General features: G+C 40.2%; 2 protein-coding genes across 4 annotated transcripts in view; both read left to right on the top strand.

Annotated features, from left to right (window-relative positions):
* LOC136783915 (uncharacterized) overlaps positions 1 to 26,119 on the top strand; it is a 92,505-nt gene that overhangs the window by 51,639 nt on the left and 14,747 nt on the right. The window contains exon 2 of the mRNA XM_066744282.1: positions 4,973 to 5,255. Within this exon, the coding sequence (XP_066600379.1) occupies positions 4,973 to 5,255 (283 nt within the window). The remainder of the gene's footprint in view (positions 1 to 4,972; positions 5,256 to 26,119) is intronic.
* LOC136783914 (uncharacterized) lies at positions 9,940 to 18,727 on the top strand. Of its 3 annotated transcripts, none has more exons than XM_066744279.1 (6): positions 9,940 to 10,035; positions 13,079 to 13,581; positions 14,630 to 16,143; positions 16,214 to 16,356; positions 16,444 to 16,746; positions 16,859 to 18,727. In XM_066744279.1, the coding sequence occupies exons 3-6, from the start codon at positions 14,696 to 14,698 to the stop codon at positions 17,368 to 17,370; spliced, it is 2,406 nt and encodes an 801-aa protein (XP_066600376.1). In that variant the 5' UTR covers positions 9,940 to 10,035; positions 13,079 to 13,581; positions 14,630 to 14,695; the 3' UTR covers positions 17,371 to 18,727. The 3 variants fall into 3 exon arrangements, with proteins under 3 accessions (XP_066600376.1, XP_066600377.1, XP_066600378.1); XM_066744280.1 differs by lacking the exon at positions 9,940 to 10,035 and adding an exon at positions 11,535 to 12,232; XM_066744281.1 differs by lacking the exon at positions 9,940 to 10,035 and adding an exon at positions 12,603 to 12,950.

Genomic DNA, 26,119 nt, shown 5'->3' with positions numbered 1-26,119 from the left:
TATAGAGAAGAGAATTGATTTAATTGTTGCTTATCTCGACGATTGCAGCATCAGCACCATATATCAATGGATCTCTGATGGCTGTTATTGGCGACCTTCGATCGATCCACGCCCTAGCTTCATTCTATCCTCTTTTGTATCCCTGGCAGGCAGGCAGGCAGGCAGGCACGCACGCATGCACGCACACACGCACACACACACAGGCAGATATAGAGGCTCTCGCTTGCTTCTTATTTGCCTTTGGCCCTCCTCGCATCTCGTCCTGTACGGCCTATACGTCGCGTCGGTGAAATTCGTGGCCTGGCCTGGCCTGGTTCATGGCTTACATATATATATATATATATATATATACATACATCGTATGTACATCCCCTTGTCGGGGCCTCTACGTCGGCCATCAGTCCGTACGCGCGTCTGTCTCCGCGCGTGGTGCGCAGTCGTTCCGCGCGGATTCAATGTCCATGCAAAGCAAACGGCACGTCGCGGCGGCGCGTTCCGCAGGACTGTCAATTATCCGTTATATACGGCCCCGATCCTCAAACCCATCCTTAACGACCCATCAAAGCTACGGGCTCTGCCGAAAATCGAGCTCCCCTCTCTCTCTCTCTCTCTCTCTCTCTCTCTCTCACTCTCTCAATAACGCCTGGTTAACGCCGTTCGGTTCGCGTCGACGTATATGTATACTATAGGAACCAGGACGTACGCTCCGCATCAGAAAAGTCACCGATCGAGCTCCTATATATATATATATATATAAAGAAGAAGAAGTCGAAAGGATGCTGCAGGAGAGAAACGTTTCCGGGAACCACTTGGTATTCCAGCCTGTATTCCTCAAGCTCTACCCACCTTCTTCTTTTTCTTCTTCTTCTTCTTCTTCTGCTTCTCTTTCTCCTTCCACTCGATTTTTCCCTGCTTGTGTAACTGGCGATTATGTATATTTTAATGCTGTAGCTGATGCTGTGTCGTTTTCGGCCCCCGAGATTTGGATTAAGATCGCTGCTCCTGGATACCCGTTCCGGGAAAGCAATTTTGCTTAAATTGCTCGACGCTCCAATAAGTCGAATTACGTACATGAATAATATCTTTGAGATTTTTTTCACAATCCTCTATTATTAAGTGATGCATCAGATTCCCCTCCCCTCCCCCCCCTCCCTCCCTCCCTCTCTCTCTCTCTCTCTCTCTCTCTCTCTATACACGTTTAAAATATATATCAAAATATATTTTACGTTTATACGGAAATCTAAATAGGATCGTTTATGCTGATTCCGTATGAAATATTCCGCATAGGTTTGTAGTCGCTTTCGCAATCGACGAGTTTCAGAATTGTAAATGCCATTTGAACATTGGGAAGAAGAGTGCAGTCTATATGGACTACTTGGCGCGAATTCAACGTGCTTCGTTTTATTATATTGAGGAGAGACATCGGGTTTATAAATATAAACTCAATCTTTGGCGAGAGAAATTTAAAATGGATACTCGTATACCGCGATATTTATCTTTTCGATATTTGTATCTATATATATATATTACTTTGCTCTGGCAGCTGGAACAATATATGCAGCGCGATCATTTCTTATAAACATTGCATTGCATCATTAATGTTTATATATATATTCATTGGATTCGACAAATTTCATCACACATCTCTCCAAGAAGTGATGAATGGTACAAAGAAACTTTTTTATCTGCTCCATTATTTAGTCGCCAGCGGGAATGAATCAGCCGTTCGATAGTCTCGTATTCGGAGCTCCAGTTTATCGAAGCGACAGTGGATGAGTTTCTTCAATGAAATTCGAGCAAGTATTCTTTTCGTTAACGAGTCAGCTCGGTGCGTGTGTCAAGTTATCGAAAAGGAAACGAAAGGAAGATGACAAGAGAGGATTGGCTTAACAGATATCAGGGGAGCGAAGCTACATTCTTTCGATCGTAAACGCCAACGCGTTATAATTATAACGAGCCGTTTGGAATATAACAAGCAGCGAGAGCTCGAAAGAAGAATGGCTCCAAGGGTGGGCATGTGCATCGCTCGCTGTCATGCAGCAGAAACCTTGTTATATCGACGTCACAAATCAGCCATGCAATTTTATCTCTCTCTCTCTCTCGAACGACGATCCTATGTCTATATATAATTTTTTCTTTACTCAGCTACAACCTGATTATATTCTAAATGATTTCTCAACTTATATTATATCCCCATAGTAAATCCGCGCGTATTCTATATAGTATATAGTGCGCGCGCGCGCGAGGGAGACGGAGACTATATATATATATATATATATATATGTATATATAGCCTGCAAGCTCGGACCGCGGGTGACCATGCATTCGCGTATCACCCCCTCCCCCTACATCCCACCCCACCTACCTTTTCCCATCTCACCTTCCTAACCCACCAGTCACGGGCCTTTTTGCCAACACAAATGGGCTTTAATTACGTCGATATCACGGTAATTAAAGCGATCAATGTGTGCTATATTGTAAAATGATCAGCATGAGGACCCAAGCCGGCCCTTATCGAACCAACTTTCGTCCCTCGGCTCTCCCCGGGCCCCAGCATCCCCGCACCTTTCTCGCTACACCCATCATCCATATATGCCAAGCCTCAATGATGGTCTTTCGAGGGAGTCGAGTAACGTCCTGTACGTCAGGCGCCACCCTCTCTCATCCCTATTATATATACATATTTTCGATTCTCTCTCGCTACTTCGATCGACGCTCGCGATCGGCAAAATCACGGAGGGTAAACACGTCGCGCTCGTGCATGACTCTTCATCAGCTTTAAACCGAAGGTTAATCAGGCGCATTACGCGTATAGGGCTTGACTCTCCTCGCTCGGAGCCGCGCGATCGACCCTCTACCGCCGCGCCGCCACGTAAAACCTATTGTATACTCGCGAGCTTCTCTCGTATAGCCTGCTCAATAATATAACGCATTGTATCTTTGATCGATCGAGGACTGACGAGGACTCGTTCTCGGTATATGCATGCGCGCATCTAACGCGTGAGCGAGAGCTATAGAGCCTGGTAGCTATATAGTTCACGGTCGAAAGCGAAAAGAAGGACTCGGTGTCGTTTGCTGTAAGAAACTCAAGCTCCTTCACCAACAGATAGGTACCTATAACCTGCACATGCGCAACTCTTACGACTTGTAATAACACAACATTAAACCAACTCACCATATAGAGTTAGTCGCTTTTCTCTATTTTCTTTCTTTACTTTTTCACTTTTTTATTCCTTCAACACAGAGTTTAGCCGCGTTTCACGTACCAGTATAATGTATATACCTATATATATATATATATATAATGGAACGACTACAAAAAAACAATTTCATCCTGATTAGGGGAGCTAGAGTACGATTCTCCCTTCGAGTCTTTCAAAAGCATTAAACCACTTACCTTTCCTCGTCAGGATGAAGACATTACAGCGCAGAGAAAACTACCAATTTTGTATCTATCAATCGTCCAATTTTTCACAGCTATAATCTATGCAGAAATTATGCCTTTCGCGTTTCTCCCCTGCATGGTTTGTTATCATTCGAACAATTATTATGGCGTCGGCGGAGGCGGCATCGGCGACCTTAGCCGATCGCAAAGCTTGTAATCAAACCCGATAGAGATAACCGGTGAATGTGAAGTGGACCGTGAATCGATCGAGAACCGCCGCGCCGCCGTTCTCGCGTTAGATCATCGTCCTTTGACGGCCTCTGTGCCGCCACGTTATTTCCTGCAATAAAACGTACCACAATAAGGTACGCCACACATATGAGGTATTTCTCTTTCTCTTCGTTTCTTTTACCCCGAATATATCGTTCTTTATGTATATAGTTTGTCTAATATTTAAACGATTCATTATGATCGAATAAGTAAGCGCGAGAGACATATATTAATATATCCAAAGTTTCTGTTCTTTTCCGATGTAGTTTTCTTTACAGCTACTTTTTCTCGCGGATACCAGGAAATTTGAATGCTTATCGCTATATAGCGCGAAGCGTGTAAGTTAATTTACTCGGTATTATACACCAGAATTACGAGGAAAATGCATGTATCTATGTATAGGATAGACAAGAATCCTCTCTGGTTGAAAGGACTCCACTGACGGATTGGTGGACGAGTGCTTTCTCACTGTTTATCAAGGTCGTGGCAAACATGGAAGCTAGGTATACGTATATAGGTTGAAAGGACTCCACTGACGGATTGGTGGACGAGTGCTTTCTCACTGTTTATCAAGGTCGTGGCAAACATGGAAGCTAGGTATACGTATATATGTATATATATATAGAGAGAGAGAGAGAGAGAGAGAGAGAGAGGAATAACGTTCGTCACGCGCGGGGTGGAGAGGGTACGAAGAGGGAATAAGAGCTATAGCCTAGACTGCAACGTGGGGTGAACATTGAGGTGAGAAAGAGAGTGCTTCTCGGGGGGCCATGCATTTAATATTGGTTTACTCGCGCGACCGACGCCAGCGGACCCTCCCCGGCCACCGTTCTCTCTCCGATCGTTAATTGTTTGTCGTTCGAGTTGGAGCGCGCTGAGAGCTGAAACGCAGCGCGCCGCCATACAACTGATTCAGAAAGCAACTTTTTACAGTTTGTTTGCATCGCCATTTGCCGAAACGCACACATCCAGATACTCTCTCCCATACCTATACGCATCTACATATTGCATACCTTGAAGCAACCTTATACATCGACAGACTCCGACAGAGTCCCATTAACGTTATTTACCTATCCATATATGTATACCATACCCATCAACTCTATCTCGCTTTACAGGAAACAAAAATGATACCGCAATCGGACACATTTAGAATTAACCCATCATCTTATTTCAATTCTTTCCTTTAAAACACTGATAAAGTTACAATGTATACTCTTCGACGGGTAGCTGCATTCTTACAATTTTAGATATATACACGTATAGATAAGGAATTTCGCTGCTTCGCGTACTTAATACATTTTTCTTTCCTTACAGATTACCGTGAGCACAGCCACAACGAGTACGAACACGGTAAATCCTTACGTGAATGACATGGACTGGTTTGCGGGCGTTGCAGAAGAGGAATTGTTGTACTACACTGGTGTTAGTAATGACATTGATTCGTTATGGGCCGTGATAGGAAGCTTCGTACCACCCCCACCTAGGCCGCCATATTTGCCAGAAGAAGCCATCACTCCGGATGGCCTAACCACCTGCGACCTTTGTTCTTGGGCTTGGAGAAACGACAGGCATCCATTCTCTCTGGATGGTACCCTTGGTAAGATTGTCGACTCACCATATATATTCTTACTGTGATAAAGATTGGAGAGAGAGAGAGAGAGAGAGAGAGAGAGAGAGAGCTTCGCTATATACCTACATATATCGGAGGAAAAAAAAACTGCACACACCAATTATATAATATATATACCTATATATTCTTCTTAAGACTCGAAATGTACAAATAGTCTCTCAGTGACACTTGACCGGACAGAAGTGTCTCTCGAGGGTCCCATGCAAAGAGAGAGGACGCGGAAGAGTGCTGGAAAAATGACCTCGTCGTTCGAGCAGACTCGCTCAAGAGTGTTTGCAAAGTTGTTTGTTGATCGAAGAGCTTTTCTTCCATGTAGCCTAGGCTCGGAGCGAGAGTTGGAGGCTTATAGCCCCGATGAGAGTAAGACCATTCTCTCTCACCGTAATCTTCCTATATGTGTGTGTGTGTGTGTGTGTGTGTGCATGTATACAAGATGGAACCGATTTTCAGGGTGGGCGCGCTCAGGCCTCCTGGCTGGATAATAGCCAGCATCGAGCTGGCATACATATATATATATATATATGTATAGCTATATAGATGTAGGATAGGAAACCTCGAAGCAGGTATAGATTCCTCATCGTGACTGTCCCCTGATTTTCGTCGAGTCGCTATAACGAGAGCGGCACACCTCTCGGCTCAACAAACAACAACGAAAGCGCCTCAACTTTTTCTCTCGTAAATCTGTATATACGCTTGGTAGGGTAGAATAGTAGAGGAGTCGGCGTCACGTCATAATTATCCCCGCGTCGTGGCGGGGTCAGCAAGGGTGGACTTTTTCGAGCCGTGCCGTGCATTTGCCTTCGAAATCGCTATTATTGTAACGCGACGAACGTTAAAAGAAAAGGAAAAAAGAGAAAGCCTTTTGAGAAATTTTGCTGGACGGAATCAAGGCGCGTAATGATCGAGCCGTACATACGTCCCATGCAGTGCGTGTATGTGTGCAGTGCGAGCTCAGGTTTAAGTATATATATATATATATATATATATATACTTAAACCTGATGCAATGTGGTGGAGTCGCGATTGTGCGCCGCGCCGCGCCGCTCACCGGACAGCCAGGCTGCAGTCGCACATGCAGCCACAACCGGGAGATCTTTTTGTTGCGCGTTCGCTCGCATCGAAAATCCAGCTGAGACTGTGTCTCGTGTACGGTACAACTACGGAGCCCGGCCAGCCGCCTAAGTAGCTGATGCTACCCCTGGTCGACCCTCTCATCCATTCGCGCGACAAATCGTGCCATTAGGTCGAAAAAGCTCGCGTAATAACCTTAACACGCGCGACGCGCGTTACAAAAGCGTTGGGAGATCTCAGCAATTACCGGTTATTTATTTTACAAAAGTTTAATTATATAAGCAGCCTACAAATACAAACGGCGCCCGTATGCTGCAACGACATTAATTTTTGGCCTTATGTACAATATAATATATATATATATAGTTGGGGCCGGGCACCGCGAGAAAGATGACGCGCGTGACACACGCTAGTCATAGCCAGAACACATTCACACCCATCAGCCTCAACCCCAAACCTGACAGCTAAAGTTTTAATGCCAGAAATTTTCCCCTATATACACGCAGGATTCTGTGTGTTGCTTCCCACACGTTGCTGGCATCTCGATTACGAGCCAGACATTAAAATATTCCTATTGTCTCAACTAAATGAACGCGTTTCATATGCATAGGGAATTCCAGCAGCTGCATTCCGGCGAAATAATATTTGCTGAAAGAATGGAAAGAGAAGATAAGTGCATAGCCTAACGGTTCCTTCGCGTGTGCTTTGCCAGGGCCAGGGGGATCAGAGGGGTCAGAGGTATATATACAAGTGAGGAAGGTAGGGAGGGGCCCGGATCCCCCTCCCCAATCACAGAACCCTTTCCCCCACCCACTCCGCTGCCCCTTCGAATTTCGTGGGCCCCTATATACATATAGTATGTACATATAATAGCCGACAGTCCAACCTTCCGATCGATCCTCGATCATCCTCACACATTTCCAAATTAAATTCAAACCTCTCTTTCAATTGCTGCGACAATAATAATGGCGTCCGCCCGCGTCTCGTTCTCTTTCCATATTAGAAAACTACCGCGAGATGTTTCTCTTTTAATTTCCTTTGGCACGAAGAGTAGCGGTCGCGTCAGCTCATTAGTCCGCACCCCCGCTTGCATTTTAGATTTACAAGCTAGGAGTCTTTATGCAAATAGAATCAGATAAGGTATACGATAGTAGTGTGTATCTTGTAGGTCTTAGGACGCATCGTAGCACACAGCCAACCGTAGATCAGAGTCCTTAGAATCGATGCATCGCCCTTCCTTTTTCCGCAGTCGTCGTATGCCTATATGCATGCACGCGCATCCTCTCGGCTAATTCTCCGGAGCTATAGGGACAAATTAAGAGGGATAATTCGAGGGCTCGGCTGGTATGCCCCGTGAGGCCCCGTAAGGCCCCGTCAGGCCCCGTCAGGCCGCGTCAGGCCGCCCTCCGTATCCGGTCCTGCGAGCTCGCAGCCAATCAACATGCATCCCTCGGCGCCTCTTCTCCATCCACCCCGCTCCTTTCTTTTTGCCGGAAAAAGCAGCAGCTCTTATATACATGTATGTAGTACCTATATATATAAGAGTCCTGGCACACGGCACGGCAGATGCACGAAAAGCGCGTCAAGTGCCATGTGTGCGTGTGTGTGTGAAGGCGTACTTGAAATCATCCACCGTGGCGAACCCTTCCACAGTTTCGTGCCCCTCCCTCCTCGCCCCCTTCTTCCCCCACCACCCACACTCGACGCAGCAGATATTATCACCATCGAGAGTCCAATTCCCGCGATTATTATGCCCCCATCGTCATGAAAATGGCGACCGTCGTAATCACCCTACCGTACTTCCCTATATATGTATAACAAACTTTGCCAAGTCTCGAGAAAGACAATCATCTTTTATCTTTCGCCTTGGCGATTCGAATCTTGCCGTTTAAAAGGAACATAGTAGTCGGTGTTGGCAGTTTAGCAATGCTTCGAGACTGACAATTGTGAAATCTTTCGGCTTCAGGGATTCTCCCCGGTGGGAAGAAAGAAGTATTTAGGCGCGCTCTCTCATCGTCACCTGCATGCATGCATCAGACTCGTTAACCTGCTGCATCTATCCGAAACCGCCGTACACCGACAATACGTACTTTCATTGTATTCTAATGGGCTTTGCTCGCTTTACAGAGCTAGAATTTATTATTATAGCTAAGCTTATATATACTGCATATATAAATGCATGAAACAATCTCTCATTAATTATCCAAAGGAGGAGACGAAGAACGTAATTTTTGCGATTTTTTACTGGAAGATGACATGCAGTGTTGATATTGGACGGAGTGGTATAGATAGAGAGAGAAGAAGGTGGTAAGATGGGGAGGAGAAGTTGCTGAGGAAAAGGGAGAAGAAAAAAAACAGCTGGGGCAATGCAGTAATCATCGCGTCAGTTCGCAAGCTGTGCGACATGATAATTACGAGATCGCACGTTTCGAGTTTGACGGTATGGCGGACAGGCATAAATGCACGTGGCCTGGGAAGGAAGGGGCTGGGAGGAGGGGGTGATGCAGATTGTGGGGGTGTGGAAGACTCAATTCGTGCCATGCCGTGCCGTGCCGTGCCCTACGGCCGACACCTCGACTCGTCCTCTCCGTCTCTTCCAACAAGTTGGTCTTTCTGTGTGCTGGTGACGGCCGATGAGACCCGCACGATTCGCCGGCCATGACTTTGGTGGTATAACGCGTCCTCCCCTCCCGCACTCCCTCCCTATAGCTCTTTACAGAGTACACGCTTGCCATAAACCCTACCGACCGGCTTGCTCCACGATGGGCATTGGGCATCGCTCGTCACTAACGATACAAATAAAACTACCCCAAATTGCAAAATTCTATCTCGACGATGTAATACCTTTGATCCTTACTCCCTTCTCGGCTATATATATATATATATATACACATGTGCAGCTTTCACGCGTCTGTTGTCCGCAAGAGGACAACGTTGAAATTGTAATGGTATACCGATGAGTCAGTTTATCACGGCTTGGAAATTGTCTTATTTACGAGCGACATGCAATTGCGACAAATGGTCCGAACGGTGTAAGATCCGGCAGGACGTTTAACATATCGCTGTGCTTTGCATATGCCACTGATAAATCACAGAGTTACAATAGATTTTGATAGTTGCGTATAACGCTATAGAGATTCTTTCGACCAGCTGTCTCCTGACATTTTCATCTAGCGCGTGTGGGCGAATTTGCAATCGCGTGCCGAACGCCCATCGACCTTCTTAATAAAGCACGCCATCACTCGGCTCGCTGCGAAAGTAACACTGATTTATGCTCTCTCTCTCTCTCCCTCGACCAATAACCAGATCAGTCAAGTGTCCGACTAATTGCCGATAAGTCTAATCTTCGCTCGATAGATGATACTACAGAGAATCCTGCAGATAAGCTGTATCGAACTTGATAAAAACTCAATCTCAATTTTCCATTAGCGCTCCAATGATTTCACTATATACTCTTCTATGAAAGTCAGTGCTATACTATATATTATTACCATTATTCACGGCTGCTTATCAGTATGAGATTGCTATATAAATGTGCTTCGCGCGACACAACGGCAGATATAACACAGCCCTCTTTCCAATACCAACCAAGATATAGTCCGCCCCGAACCGTCCGTGTCTTCTCGTTTATATCCAGCTGGTCACATATAAGTAAAAAATTCAGACTCTCGATTCAAGTAAGAAGGAAAGAAATTATTATTACTCTTGTTTGTGTGTGTGTGTGTGTGTGTGTGTGTGCGTGCGTGCGTGCGTGCGCGCGCGCGCGCATTTAATCAGTCCCTTGTAAATAATCGCTCAACACCAGATTTCTCCCTGACGCTCATTGCTCTGGAACCTTATGTGTAAATCATGCTCGACTAAGTTTACTTTACACAAGCGGCAAATATAAATCATAGAGCAGGATAGATCTGGCAATGCATCCGCTCCACTATAAGCTTTCCGACCGCGCGACCTGTCAACACTTAACAATTCAAATATGCTCCAAGCTTTTAGTACTAACGTTCTCATTATATAGTCCAATAAGCCCTACGATATCATTTATTAAGCGACCGAAACGAAGGATATTTTAACAAAGGAGCTACGCAAGGTCTATATTGATTAGTCAAAAAAAACAATACGCCCCAGATACATTTTTGACATTTCAATAAATAAAACGTAGCGACAAAGTTACTTTTTATCCCTATTTTCACTCTAAATAACTATTAGTTATTTACCGATAAATGGCGACTACTGAGAATCACCTCTGGAGTGAAAACAAACGGTTAATATTTCAATACGTGCCATTTCTTTCATGACCATACTGGAAATATCAGAATTAGGCTTAAGAGAGGAGTTGAAAAATGCTGATAAAACAGCATTAAGGACTCTACATACAACATAGTATAGTATTACGTATGGTTGATTGTGTATTATGAGAAACAAACTATAGACGCCAGTTTAAAGGAGATAAACACTGACGTCAGTTTAATCGGTGAACCAATCCTCTTAATACGTGTTTCGGTACAATATGTTTCTATAAAATCTTTTAACCCTTAAAGGGCACCACCTCCTTTAAATTATATAAAGAACATACTGGATGTTTAACACCTAAGAGTATTTCAATATCTATGTTAATATAGATATGGGACATCTTTTTATAAAATTAAACAATCAACTTATTTATGATATGACTATTTTAAGGAAAATGTAAATTCATATCTTGGTGTGTGTGTGTGCGTGTATGGTAAATTATCTACGAAATTTCCAATTCAGCACAATTACTGGCTATAGTATATGTAGTATACAAAATTTACTGAGTGTCAGTAACACCTATATGGAACTTTAAGTGTTAAACTCCTTGTCGTGCCTTATTGTTGAAAAGTATCCGAGTCTCGTGAAAAAGGCTATTTCTCTCGTAGCTCCTTTGTCAAAGTATAGAGAAACTAGCAATATTGCTAACCAATAAGTGCTTCCTACTTGATTTCATAATGCTGCTTCAAGAAAAGGTCCTCGTCGCTTCTTAACATGTGCCCTTTATAATACATTATACATAGAGTAGGTAAACGGAAGGCTGTGCATCACAAGTAATATAGGCAATTCGTAATTACCATGCAGTACTCTAAAAATTAATAAACGAACACGAGCATTGTGTAATATGGTGTCTATGAAGTTATAGGGACGCGTGTGTAACCAACGCAACGACCCTTGCGTGACAATCTCTATAGCTGTATATGTAATGTAGATATGTACCTATGAAAACTGTAATAATACACTATAAAATTAGTTGCACCGAATATTTATTTTCACTGTCGCTCAATATTTTTACTAATTTCCTTTAATTATTTTTTAATTTCACCTTTAATAATCTCGCCTCATTTCACATCTCTCTATTTTACATTTCTTCTTCTTAACGTTTACAATGGAAACATTGTAAAATACTCTTCTACACATGCACCAGAATGGCCAATGGGTCTCTGTTTTCTTTCCAATTATTGGTAATGGACTATTTTAAGTTGGTAATGCGCAATATTGACCAATCAGCACTCTCAGATTCCATCATTCCGAGTGCTGTCCGAGTGCTGTATGTACAGTGAAGTCGGTCCGGGTCTACATAAACGGTCCCTCCACTTTTACGTCCAAGTTCATGTACAGTTACATGAGCTGGGAGGTCAGAGAGTGGGGGATCCATTTTTACCCAGGGACTGGTCAGACACTGGCTTCACGGGTGCTATAGTAAACTAATACGAATCTTCCATGCTGTTTTCGAGGTTAGGAAAACACCCTGTGTGTGTATATAGGCACTACTTTACATTCTCACTTCGTGGACGTTATATTGGTATACACGATTCTTGTATGAACCTAAGCTACGCCACGAATCAACGGACCTCTTCAAAGGTAATCTTTGTTTCGTCCGTTTTTCAGCTAGCCTAAAAATCGACACAATGGTTGGATTCAGCAGAGACAACAGTTGCTGAACTATTGAGCAATTCTTTTTAAACTCCTACTTCTTATTGGATAAAATTATAGGATCTAAGAGTAATAGCCAATAACATACACCATTCCCTCAACATTTGTCTCTACTGAATGCAACCAATGCGACACAAATATATAGTTCCTGTAATACGTAATGAACTACTTCAGTCTCACACCGATTCTTAGGGTGAGGTTCGCCAAGCCCGGCTTGGGGCTAGCCGGGCTAAACTCATACAGCTCATGTAACGGTAACTATACTACTTTAGCCCGAAAGTATACCATATTAGCCCGGCTAGCCCTCAAGCCGGACTTGGTGAACCTCACCCTTAGGGCCGGTGCCAGTACAAAGCAGGAAAGCCTCATATTCAACATAAGAACTAATAATCTGAAAAACTGCCAATCAGAATGTGTACTTTCAGATTTTTGCAATTATGTTGGATATGAGGCTTGCCTGCTTTTCGTACTGACACCGGCCCTTAGGCTAACTAGAAAACGGTCTTTGTATAGATCTATTTGGTTATATTAGTTATCGCGTGGATTGAGCAATAATCCGGAGAGCATATCTGCTGTACTCTGCAATGAGCTACAGTGATTATCAATGCCACTACTAAGCTAATTTCGCAGCATACACTGCAGTAATGTGAGTACCGATGACATACAGTAGTGAAACGTGAGAGACCATTGACTCATACTAGGGACCAGCGCGACCGTAGGTGTGATTTATTTATTTTTTTGTTATTTATATATATTTCTTTTGTTTGACAATAGGGGAGAGTGGAGCAGGAGTACTGCAAAACAAACAGTGAAGCCAGTCTGGAGCTAAACAGACCCCCCATTCTGACCTTCCAGCTCATATAAATATATGGGCTTGGACGTGAAAGTGGGGGGACCGTTTAGACCGAGGCTGGCCTGGCAGGACTGCAGTCTTCACTGCAAACGAATAATGCGCATGCGCAGATCAGCAGTTAACTGTACTCTGCCTGAGTCTGCCGCCTGCAGTCGCTGATCTCTGTGTAGTATCTGGTCGTGTCAATATACTCTGTAGATCTTGGCTCTCTCTTGGTTCTTGGCTACGCTACGCTGACCGACTGGCGTTGATTAGAGAGCTCGAGCAAGAGTTATGCTGCTTAAGAATACCAATGAAAGCGCGAATCAGCCAAGTGCATTATTCCACACAAGTCTGGAAAATATCTTCTATATAGTCATTTGTTTGTGCTAATAATATATTTACTGCCGTTGATCAGTTCAGATCCTGACATTTGTCAACAGTGGTGAGTACATTAATAATTAGTTTTTCTGCTTTTATACTGTGCAGCTCGGTTTATACTACGTACTATTTAAGAAAATTATATATACCAATTTCAAATATAATTTTATTACAAATAAAGCAACAAACATATTTCACCAGAGGAGTTGACGATAAGTAACGATCGTTAAACTATAATAAGTATGAAAGAATGAATAACCAGTTTCTGTGAAAGATTCGGGATTCCCCTCATTCATGTCTACCACCAATAGAAACCTCAGCTCAGCTTGGCTTTGCCATGGTTACCAATACTTATTCTGGCGCGCAGAACGAAGCTTGAGGAAATTTTGAGCAACTCTGTCTGTGCTGAATCACGGGTTGGGATAAACTTTCAATTTGAATTCAGTTGAATGTTGTTTAATGTAAACAAGCAAATGTTTCGTTTGATTACAATACAGATGGTCAGTAGGGATTATAAGGACAAAAAAGTCTCGCCGTGCAAGTATAGGCCTGCTGTGCAAACATAGTGGGAAATTGATTCGTATGTGTGGTTCAGCTACAGTGTATAGTATATCAATCTTTGTGTTAAAATATATATATATATATATATATAGAAAGAGGGAGAGGCTAGCGGAACCACACACACGATTCCATTTCCCACAGTGTATTAGCAACGACGCTATAGAACTTAAAATATCGAGTGGTGTATCTGCATGCGCGTTATCAGCAGCGCTATGTATATAGGTAAATTTCGTTTTTTCTATAATAACTTATGCGCGCGAATACGTATATAATTACACATTTCACTCCATCGTCACTGTGTTAGTATGCAACAGGCCCATATACAAAGTTTTTAGTCTCCGAATGTAACAAAGAAAATGCCTTTTATAATTTGTCTACTTTGCACATTTCGCTGTGTATCGTATATATATCTTTTGCGTTACGGGATCTGATCAGATTTTCACGATAAGTGCAAGCCGATAGAATGTAAAAATTTAATGAAACTTCCGACACATTAGCTGGCCTCATAGTATACTCCAGTTAAGTGTTTCTTTTACAAATTTTTATTTCAGGATTAATCAATTGGAGGACAAAACAGGGTTTTAATTATAATTGTACTGCAGAAATCTGAAGGAAATATGGAAGTACCTAATTCTAGTTGGGAGCATATAGCATCTTCCATGTTAAACGCTTATTTTAATGAAAACACTGTTGGACAAAATAAGCTTGAGCTGCCACTAAAAGGCAAGAGACTGCAAAATTCAATTGGATTAGCATTGTTCGCTAGAAACTTTTATGCGGACAGCAAAGAAAAGGAATTCTGGAAAACTGCCTTGTCGCAAGAATCTTGTATATTTGAAGGAGATTATTTGAAAAATATTAACATTATAATAAAAAATATGTACCAATCTTGTAATTTGGACAGATTCAGTGATAACATATTAGTAACCATACTACCAATTCAAGTTTATTCCAATGGGTTGCTGCATTGTTTTCCTTTGTTCAAATTTCGAGAAGATGCAAGATCCAGATTTTACTTTATTGATAATATAGGCGTTGTACATTCGTCTTTTCAAAAATGGAAAGCCAACAATGATTTGCCACCAGGTAATATGATATTTCCATCTAATGGAATTCTCGAGAAAAATAAGAAAACCAATACGGTATGTCACACCGTCAAGGAGACCAGAAGGGCTAAGCTAAGTTGGATGATTTTTAGTCTTATTCTCTCTACATTAAACGTGATTAATCAATGTATAGGTACTTGTGCCGCTTTATTACTAAACGGAGCCATCAATACGATGGGCTTATTAGAAGTGACATTGATTTTTAATGTGATCTCATTGATCAACACATTTGTCACGTTAAGAAATTTATTGCATTATAATACATTTTTTTGGACTTGTAAACGAGTCATAGATGCTATTATATCGGTTATGTCAACGTTTCTTATAAGCATTTATGTGGGAAAGATATTAATGGATATAATAATTCCGTCGAGCTTGATCATTGTATTTACAACATTATTTTCTTTTACTCTTCCAATTTGGATGGTCAAGCGATATTTTACTCGTAACAATCAAGGCCAGACAGCTTGTAATAGCCGCATTGGCAAGTTGAGCCCACATCTTCAAAAGTTATTTAGAGAAATACGTCAATCATACAAGGACGATAATGTTGTTAAATTTCTTTATGAATGTTGGAAAGATGGGTATGATCCTATGCGCATTGCTACAATATTGATCGAAATAGGAGAATGTAAAAACTTTAAATGCCAACGAGAGCCTCTAAATAGGCAAAATTTTATTTACTATGCCTTTGGACGTGACTGGACATTAGAAGACTTAGTAAGGTTAAATGCAATTAATCGGTTTAAATTGTTCACATCAAAATCCTTCCTAAGAAACCCAAAAATATTTTGTGAATATGTCAAAGAAGAATTATTCACTACTGATTTCACTTATCAAGGAGAAACATTGCATAGAAATTATAATTATTACTTATTTCGTATACAAATGGAGTCTTTCTTTGAAACGAAGCGAACTGGAAATATAGATACGGAAAGTAGCTCTGACTCATCTCCAAGGTAAATTTATCAAACTAATTCATAATAAATAAAGTAACGTTGTATCTTTATTTGTTTTTTTACCTTTCAGTTTTTGGGTTTTAACAGTAACAACGTACAATGCCATAATACAAAGCATTTCATCAGAGTATTCCATAAAGGAAAAAATATTATCTCGGATCAGAATACCCCTGTTGAAAGTAGTAGTCGTTAGCTCTTATCAGCCTGATTCTGGTAAATTTTCAATGCAGTATTTTATTAAAGTGCTTTCCAAATCAATTACTTGTATAATAAAATTAATCAGAGGTATACTACAAATAGGTCTCGATCAACAAATCAGTGCATTGAAAACGTTGTCCGATCAGGTTGGCTTAAGACTATTCAACAAAATTCTTCCCCATCAGAAGGAATTGCTGGAAAAATTATTTTTGGACTTGGAATTCTATAAATCTTATAGCGTAAGCCAAGTTTTACTCGAGTTTGCTGTGGAGATGATGCCAAAAGAGTTGTACGATATGAATTGTTACTGTAGATTCGGGATGGCTGTGTTAGATAATGAATATGCAAAGATCGGGAAGAAGAATCATGTTTTATCAATTTTTGATAAAGAATCAGCTAAATTATGTAAGAAGCTTAATATTTTTATGATTTATTACTGCTATATACCTATCAATATTTCTCTCTTTCTCTCTTTTCTTTAGTTTATAATATTATGACTTTTGTGTAACGCGTATAGATAATTATCTGCTGGCCGCTGACATTGTATTTGGAGACGGGGAGTTGATGTACGAAGAAGTTTCAGACATTGATTACAATAGTTCAGCAATTGCCCTTAATAAGATGAAACTTAAGAAACTTCAGGATGTATTCAATAAGCATAGAGATATTGCAATTTCGGAGAAAATGTGTGGAAGTGCTCTGAAAATTCTTCCAAACCTTTCAGAAGCAGAGAAGAATAGACGAATTAAATTGTTAGCTCAGACGGATGATTGCAATGGAATTAAATTTACGAGCGAAGCTTCCGCAGCCTATCATTTGTATAAGCATTATTTCGACAAACCTTACTTGAAAGATTACGTAAGGAATGCAAATTCAGTGATAGCTCATGGCAATTACATGAGGAACCCTCAAAATTTGAAAGACGGCGTCTTTGAGTATTTGATACAAGATCAAAAGGCGATCGTGGATGTTAACGGTGGAGGTTTTGTCCGACTTCGAACATTTTTTACCGTCAACGAAATAAGATAGTTTATAGATTTACATATTTCTGCATAAAAGGTGTGTGCCGCACAAGTATCGCATTGGAATTTTTATCCATCGATTCCTGGAAGACTATATATATATATATATATATATATATATATAACGAAGATTATTGTTCCAGGTAAAATATGTCAATTAGTTTTATAATGTTTCATTCGAGCTTTATCATTGCGGCATTACATTGACCAACAATGACCGAACGGTCGGAAGGTCTATATAAGAGACTTTTCTTTGTCCCGAAAATGGGAGAAAAAACATTAGATTCATCGCGCGTATCAAATTTTGCCATTTAATTATTTTTCAACATGTTTATTTTAACCTTTCAACAATATCACTTGTGTCATTCTAATGATTGGGTGTTCGACGAGAGCCCGAAGATTCATAGTTTTGTATTTTTATTAAAAATTGTCAAATTTTTTTGCAGTATTCATCTACTTTTTTCTATAAGCGTGGTGTCGTACAATTTTCATTTCTATACATGTTTATGATTTGCGTCACGGCCGGTATACTTTATAATATATTCGAATTGAAAGATGTTGCAAGCTTGCGCTCATTTAATGAAAGCATATGTCAAATCTAACATATGGAAGACTCTTCACGATAAATCCCGACTATTGTATTTCGCGATTGAGCCCTCGTGCGAATAATCCACCTATGTCATTGTTACACGAAAAATGGTACAGATAGCATTCATAATGTAGCATCTATACCCCTATATAAATCGCGAAACGACAATTATTATTAGTTTTCGGAGACAATTTTTCAGATATCCTATCGTATAATGTTTACATGTATATCACGTTCAGTCAATATTCTAAATATTAAAGTCACTCAAGAGAATATCCTGCATGATTCAAGCTATTTTTATAATCCTCCTTACACTTTTTTCTATATGTATATTATATAATAGGACGATTTGAGAAAACCTACCATGTACCCTTCATCTTTCAAATCTCGTAGGAGATGTGGTAATTTGCAAAAATCCTTCGATTCTATTATCAAGGGTACATTTTTTTTTTTTTTTTTTCAATTGATCTTGTATTAAACCAGTCGAATAGCCCCCTTCCCCCTTACCCTCGGAGCGAAGTTAAGCCAACCATTGGAATGTTAAATGCGAAAGGTTTCAAAATCTCAAGGACGGTAGGTATATTGAAAAATGTATACGATGTATACATGGAATAATACAGTGCGATTAATATTTTGTATATATTTTTTATACGTGTATAACTATAAGACTGCATGCCTGTTACGATCATGTATACACATTGCGATAATTCGTTGTAAAATATAAAAAGGTGTATGTATATAACGAAGAAAGAACCGAAGCTTTTATTTCCCAATAATAAATAAATTGATGATAGACTTTTTTGATTTTTTCAACAAGTGCAGGATGATGCTGAAATGGAGCGTTAATGAATGACACTTGGAAAACTTGATTGACCGATGATCGGGATGAGATTTGGCTTTATCTTGCAGAAAAGGTCGATCGTTTTCATCAAGGATATCGATCTCTAAAATATAGGAAGGGAAGGAGGCAGCGGTAGTAGTGGTCACGTGGGGCAAGAGAAGAACGAGGATTCTCTCGCTTGATATTCTATTGGCCCCATATAGCTCGGTATCTTCGCGAAGAAAGCGTACTGCGGAGGAGACGAATAGAAGTGGGATGGGGCAATCTCCCCTTCTCCCTTGCTCTCTGCTGCAATTGTGTCGCGCGAATCCAGATAGAATGACAGATAACTCGAGCAGCCACTCGATCGTTCGTTCGTTCAGTGATGGATCTGTTTGCAGGCCTGCTCTCGACCACTCTCGATACTCGACTCTCGGCTCCTTTGCCCGCGTATATTCACTATCAACCTGTGCAATCTCACCATATAATAGCTTTATTTATTATTATACGCGTTCAAAGACATCCAATAATATATTGTTTGTAAATCCACAATTTAGAATTTTATTATACATCACAGATTGCATCCACCCATTCCAACACACGCGCTACTCTTCACTTTGGACCCTTATACTTTATTCTGGTGCTTCGAAAGCGGCATGCGAAACTCTTTTTCTGCCATAAGTATCGAGTGGAAAAACTTATAAGTCGATATGATTTACACTGCAATAAATTGTACCTGCACCTTTCAAAGATGTTCGGCCTAAGAGTTCTGTGCAAATGAATTACGATAGTTATTTCAGGAGAAAAAAGATTAAAATTATTACGTACTGCTTCTCGTACGAGGGGGTGTTATAATTTTCAACAAAAATATAAGCAAATATTGCTTTTGAAAAATAGAAAAGCTTATAATCAAAATATTCCATATATAATACATCGAATAGTTTATTATATCATTTTGCTTGTGCCGAATAATGTTTAGTAGTACTTAATAGCAACTTTGCTGATTTATTCTAATTAATTGAAAGAATCTGCAAGGTTGTTTATCAACGAAAGATTCCCGATCGAAATAAGCATCGATATATTATCTGCAAAGGTAGCTCTCTCTCTCTCTCTACCGGGATAACCTGGTCGAAAATATATTTCCAGGTGCAATAGATATGGCAATTCAAAGAACCAATCACCTAATTACATAAACATGAGAAATAAAAGTGCAGCATCAACACTCTCATTGTTATAGGTCGATAAACGGTTCCGAGGGTATCGTTTAAATCAGCATGCATTTGGACTAATATAATTCAAGTACGAGAATGCAGAGCGGAGCTGCACATGTCCAAGTAGAAAGATGAATTTGATGGCGCGCGCGCGGCTGACAGTCCGAACGCACTTCTTTTGATAATTAAACATCGACATGCGTTCAGTCCACTGAAAAAGGTGAAAATTATTCAAAGAATTAATTTTCGGTACTGCTTATGATTCTATGTATATTATACACGTATTCGATCAATCATTATATTGCATGATTAAATCTCTTAATTGCTTGAAATCAGAAATCTGATCTTCTGCTTGCACGTACATTGACTCGATCTCTTCAGTGAAATATAAGACAAAAGATAGACATCTAAAGGCGTAAGCGAGAAATGTTTTATATATATACATATAAAATGGTAAAAACGAAACCACAGCGACCAGCCGTATCTCTGTTGCGCCTGCTATATACCTATACTATTCTTCAGAGTACGTTATACATGGTATGTGCTATATATTCATTATGGAAGAAAACCCATCGGGACTGCAAGAAGATGTGAACAAATTGTCGCGTGTCAGCAGTTGTACAGTTTAAAGAGGTGCTTATTTTAACCAGAAGATGAAGTGCAGAAAAACAATTTAATAGTGTTTTTAATTGAGATACTGCAGCAAAGTATACATAGTATGTCGTCGGTGCAGAGTGGAGATTTAAATATTCCATCATTCTCTCATTTAGTCTATGTCTCTGTGGCTGCGCGCGATTCCCTATACTTTATTGCTTTTTCTTCGCGTGAATTGTGTCATTAAAATGAAGAATACGACGCAGTAGAGGACCATCTAGAAAGAGTTATAGAAGAAAAGAGAGTACGGGGATTTATGGAGTACTGCGATATATACGAGTCAGATTAACCATCATCGATGAGGCTCGTTAGTCATTTAAGTCATGTAGTATATACGTATATCAATTTATTGCATACTTGATCGACACGATGCTTTAAAACACATTTAATGATTTATTTCTTTTTTTAGCAACGTTCTGAAACACACGAGCCTCTCTCTCTCTCTCTCTCTCTCTCTCTCTCTCTCTCAGTCAATTATTGTCACCCCTAGGCGCATACCGTAAAGATTATTAAAGATTTTCAATAACTGTACTTTTCTTTGAAGGAACAGTTGAGCTTGCGAAGAAGAGAGTCGAATGCACTCGCGCTAATGAACGCTTAATGATATTTAAACGTATACGAAGGAGGAAAACGTGCTGAGAGTTAAATCCAAACACTATATGTATATACATATATATATATATATATATGTGCAGTATGGCATATAGGCAGGCGTCTCTGGCGCCAAGTTCATCTGATCTATTTGTGCTCATCGATGTGTGTGCATGATTGATCAGTAATCCTATATATTAAAGCCTTTGGTTTTATATCTTACAGTTATACGTATATATATAAGATCAATAATAAGCACTAATTGTGAGCAACTCTAACTGCAGACCTTGAAATCTCTACTTTGGATAATTGTTGAAATTCGATCATTAAAATCTCGGGATTAAGCATAAATGAATTATCGCTTAATTCTATTATAATCTTTCATGGAATATTATAACAGTGATTTAATCGTACCAGTTTATACGTTTTGCTCATCATTTCGTAAAACGTCTCCCCCGTACGTTCATCTACTGCGAAGAAGAAAGGGGAAGCACAAACCTCGTTATAATTAATTATATGTGTGTGTATAGTCGCAAGCAAAAGATCTCTCTATTGATTTCTCCAATGTATATATATATATATACTATACGTCTATCATGATTATCGCAGTTGTGGCATGAAAGAAGGGAAGAAGAAGAAAAAAGAATATATACGCGTTATTCGATACTGAATCCTGCTAGTACCCTGCAGATTGCTCGTCTTTTCAGATGGCTCTCAGTATGATTGTAAATGAGAGGCATTCGTAATGTGCGAAATTCCTCGAGGCTATCGTGCATACAATTTCTCTGCGACGCGAATTGACGTAGTTTTCAGCTTTAATGAAAAGACACGGGTGAAAGCTGCAGGTCGCGTTTTACGCACTAAGGACGAGCAACGAATTCGGCCTATTGAGAAGTCGACTCCCCCCTCCCCCTGATGGTCCCATACAAGCATACAAACATATACATATATAACACGTACTACATGTATACTTTAAAGCCGTCAAATGATTAATGACAATAGATGTTCCACGCTGATTACGGCATCCTGGCAAAATCCTTGCAACTGATGAAATTAGTTTACCTCTGCAGGTAATTTGATTGATCGACTCGACGCTCATCGCAGCATCACAACCTTTCTTTATTATGATCATCCACTCTTTCCCTGCTCTGTATGTGATATGCTCATATATATATATCTACCTATACTTTGTTGAATCTTCGCTTTACGTCGCATAACGGGGAGCCTCCAATAATTTCTCTTTTCTCCTGCAATTTTTATGCTCGTTAATCAGCCATGGCTTTACCAAACACAGATATAATTAAAGTTTATTGCGTTTAAACGACTGCTCTCCCTCTCTCTCTCTCTCTCTCTCTCTCTCTCTCCATCAAAGAACCACGCGCGCATTAAAAAATTATTCCTTAATTGATAATTTAAGCTTTTTATTATACGTGTAGTTATATTTATTCGTTAGAACTTCATCAAAGTATACTATCATTAATTTAATCAAGAGACACGGTAAGTATATACATACCGCCGAACGCTCTACCGTGCAACTACTATACGGCAAGTTTGGCCGTTCCAATTTTCAGGCCCATTCTTCTTTCCCGTGAATGATACATTATCGTGATTTGAGCGAAGCGTCTCTTAAATAGGGTTTAAAAATCCTTTCAAATGAAACGTAGAACGTGAAAAGCGACCCACGCAATCCAGAGATCTCACATACCCGTTTCTATGTACGATTATGTCAAAAATAAGATTCTTCCCCTTCATATTCTCCTGCAATTTCTGGTGGCTGTCTTCGTCTCTGAACTTAATCGCTAAGGCAAAAATGACGTCATTTTCATAGCCCTGCCAATAACGTATCTATGTATATACGCGCGTGCGTCCTCTTAATCTAAGTCGATATATCGTCGTCTCTGTCAATTATCGCAGTTTATTGTGTGGATATATTTATTGAGGTTATACATTATGTTGTGTGATTTTCTTTATTTTCCGAATACATTAAAATACAATGTGATTATATGTTATGCTGGGATTGTGTGTAGTTTTATCAATCAAATTTTAACTCTATTTTTCGTATAGTTTTTGTATATTTTTTTCAAATCACGCCCCACCATGTTGGATCCACCACTTTTAATTTTGCCACTTTCATTTTGAGACTAATAATTAGCATGTCCATAAATATGTCAAACAAACTGGGAAATCATTGTCTTTGATAAAATATAGGTAGAGAAATTGTCAATAAACAGATAAAATTTAAAAACAAAAATAAATTTGACTTAGCTCCAGGCCTTCAAATTGAAAGTAACACATTCCTGTAATAGTTATCCCACAAAAAACAAGCTTCGCTTGTACAAAAAAGACGGCAAGTACATAGTAAAATAAAATATTCCAATTAAAGAAATGAGTGAAATTCTACAAAAGAAGCTTGTTTTTTTGTGGATTTTTATGTATACTTCAATTATTTCCCCTTATTACTCCCAAATAAATACCTAACACTAGAACGGTACAGTTATTTCACAAAATTTTCATGTGGGCATTATGTAAATCTTGAATCGAAGAGCCCTTTTTTTATTTATTATTATATTGTTTGTTTCAAACGATACCAATGTTGCGGTAGAAATCGAATGGCCCGGTTCGTATAAGGAGAAGGTAAAAAGACGCAAGTAGCTTGGATCAGGGGACAAAAAGATTACGAGTTATGGCGAAGGTTTATTGTCGGGGTAGTACGTAACTAATTACGGCAAATCTTTAATTGGCTGATAGAAGGTTTGGTAAAAGGAGCGGTGGAGTAGGGGGAAGCGCACATACACACGCCGATGGGCAACGCTGCAACGGGCGAAACGCGAGTAATGCTAGCAACTTGAGCACCGTAATGACAAGTCCTCGTAATTAGGCATTTTAATGCATGGACCAATTTCACGCAGCGACTTGGCTCTCCTCCTCGAATCAACCGTGCCAAATACATATTTTCACCTGTTTCCTTCATACTAGTTCGCACACTAGAAAATCAAAGCAATTTACGAGTATGTTCATGATACATATGCGCGAGTAGGTATATATATAGTATGATATACCAGCAAATTTTACGCATCGACACCAAAGCCATTTTCCACTTTGTCCATTCGTTTAGCGTCGTAACTAAGCAAATAATTACGATAGGACTGTACTTTACAGTCCTAAATATAATATATATATATATATATATATAGGTGTGAGCTCAAGCAGAAATGATTCTCTCAATTTAATTGGCTCTAGTCAGCCTATCTCTTTACAATAATCGCTAATGGCTGGCTGCTTTCAAAAACGGCGTAATCTGTAAAAATAATAAATATTCCTATAGCTGAAACAAACGAGTTACGTGCTTACATGTAGTTTTCGCGTGAATATACAAGCGTGCGAAGCTTTATTGCGTGGCAAGGAGGAGGAGGAGGAGGAGAAGGACGACGAGGGTGGCGTAAACACGTGTAGAAGCAATTTCAAAAGGCGCGTAGCACGTAAGTATGTACCTCTCGAGATAAGACCCCCTGCCTTAAGACGGGGCGCCGCATTTCGGTGCCTCAACGCGTCCTTTTTTTCTACGACTTTGCACGAGCCCCTATATCACCTCTTTCTCACACTCGCGCAACTCTTTTCCGCCTCTATATATATATATATATATATATATATATATATATTTTACCAGTTTTGTTTGATCCACACGTCGAAATAAGTGGTTCGCAGTCTCGCGAGGACCTAATTAAAATATTCTGTCCACGCATGCATCAATTGGAAGGAGTAGGTATATGTATATCTTTTACGAGTTTACCTATATATTTGAAAAATAATAAATTAATTTGAATGCATGTGCTCCTTTTTTCTCTTGCATTTAGTTTAGTATAATTACGGCGAGTCTATAGATGTATATAGTAACTGCGCGGTTGTGCTTGAAAATTTGTTTTTTTCTTTGTTCCACCGCGAGTAGAGGCCGGTATCTCTCCAGCCCTAGAACGAATCCAACGGGCAGCTAACGGTTCGTGCTCTCACCGCAGAGTAATAAATATTTTCGCAGGTTTCCTGCTTGCATTGTGTTGCTCGCGATAAAATCGTGAACGAACCTTGTACAGCTTCGCGTGCAATTCGGACAATGCGCTTATTGGCTTATAGCAAATAATCCACTAGCCGTCTTGATGGGGTTTCGTCCTATAGTCAATTTTAGCACATGGCGGCGCGGGCGCTCATTTGGATTATCGCCGTGCGAGGTATAACCGCGCTGCTGCACCGACCACGCCACCGACCAGTTTATTGCAGGTCATGCTTTCGCATTGCATCGTGCAGCTACGGATGAAAATACATTCCAAATCGCACAGGTGTGTATACTTTCCATCAAGAATTTCCAAAGCTATCCTCGTATAATATCGCAATATCCCTGCACAAAGGGAGTATTAAAATCTATGCCTCAACCCCCCGCGCCGTGTATACTATAGGAAATGGGAGCACCGAGCAGAGGGATGAGTATCGTGGCGAGCTGCAGTTGGTACGCGAAAAGCACATATACACATGTGCTCTACGCGCATAAACTTGGAAAGATAATAAGGTGGACCAGCCGCAGTGATGTTAACAAGCTCCGACTCTCCGTCGGGGAATAGTGATAGATAAAGTTGGGACCTCCTCCCCCTCGATCTTATAGCCCGTATCAAACAATAACATTTTTTTATCCCAATCGCAGTATATATACATATCCCCATTATGATATATACCTCATCTTTATAAATATTTATATTTGTTATCAAAGAGTTTTAGTGTGGATGAAGTTATATACTCTTCGATATGAACAATCCTTTTTTCCTCCTTCACAATCAGTCGTTATATTTATCAGGAAAAGTATAAGAGTACATTTTTTGCTCAATGAACGTAATAATCGCAGTAA

The sequence above is a fragment of the Prorops nasuta genome, unplaced genomic scaffold (assembly GCF_024137725.1).
Source record: "Prorops nasuta isolate Cenicafe-Biocafe unplaced genomic scaffold, Cenicafe_Pnas_1.2 PNAS00038, whole genome shotgun sequence".
NCBI lineage: Eukaryota > Metazoa > Arthropoda > Insecta > Hymenoptera > Bethylidae > Prorops > Prorops nasuta.
Note: the sequence above shows the minus strand (reverse complement) of the source record. Positions and strands in the feature narration are given on the sequence as shown.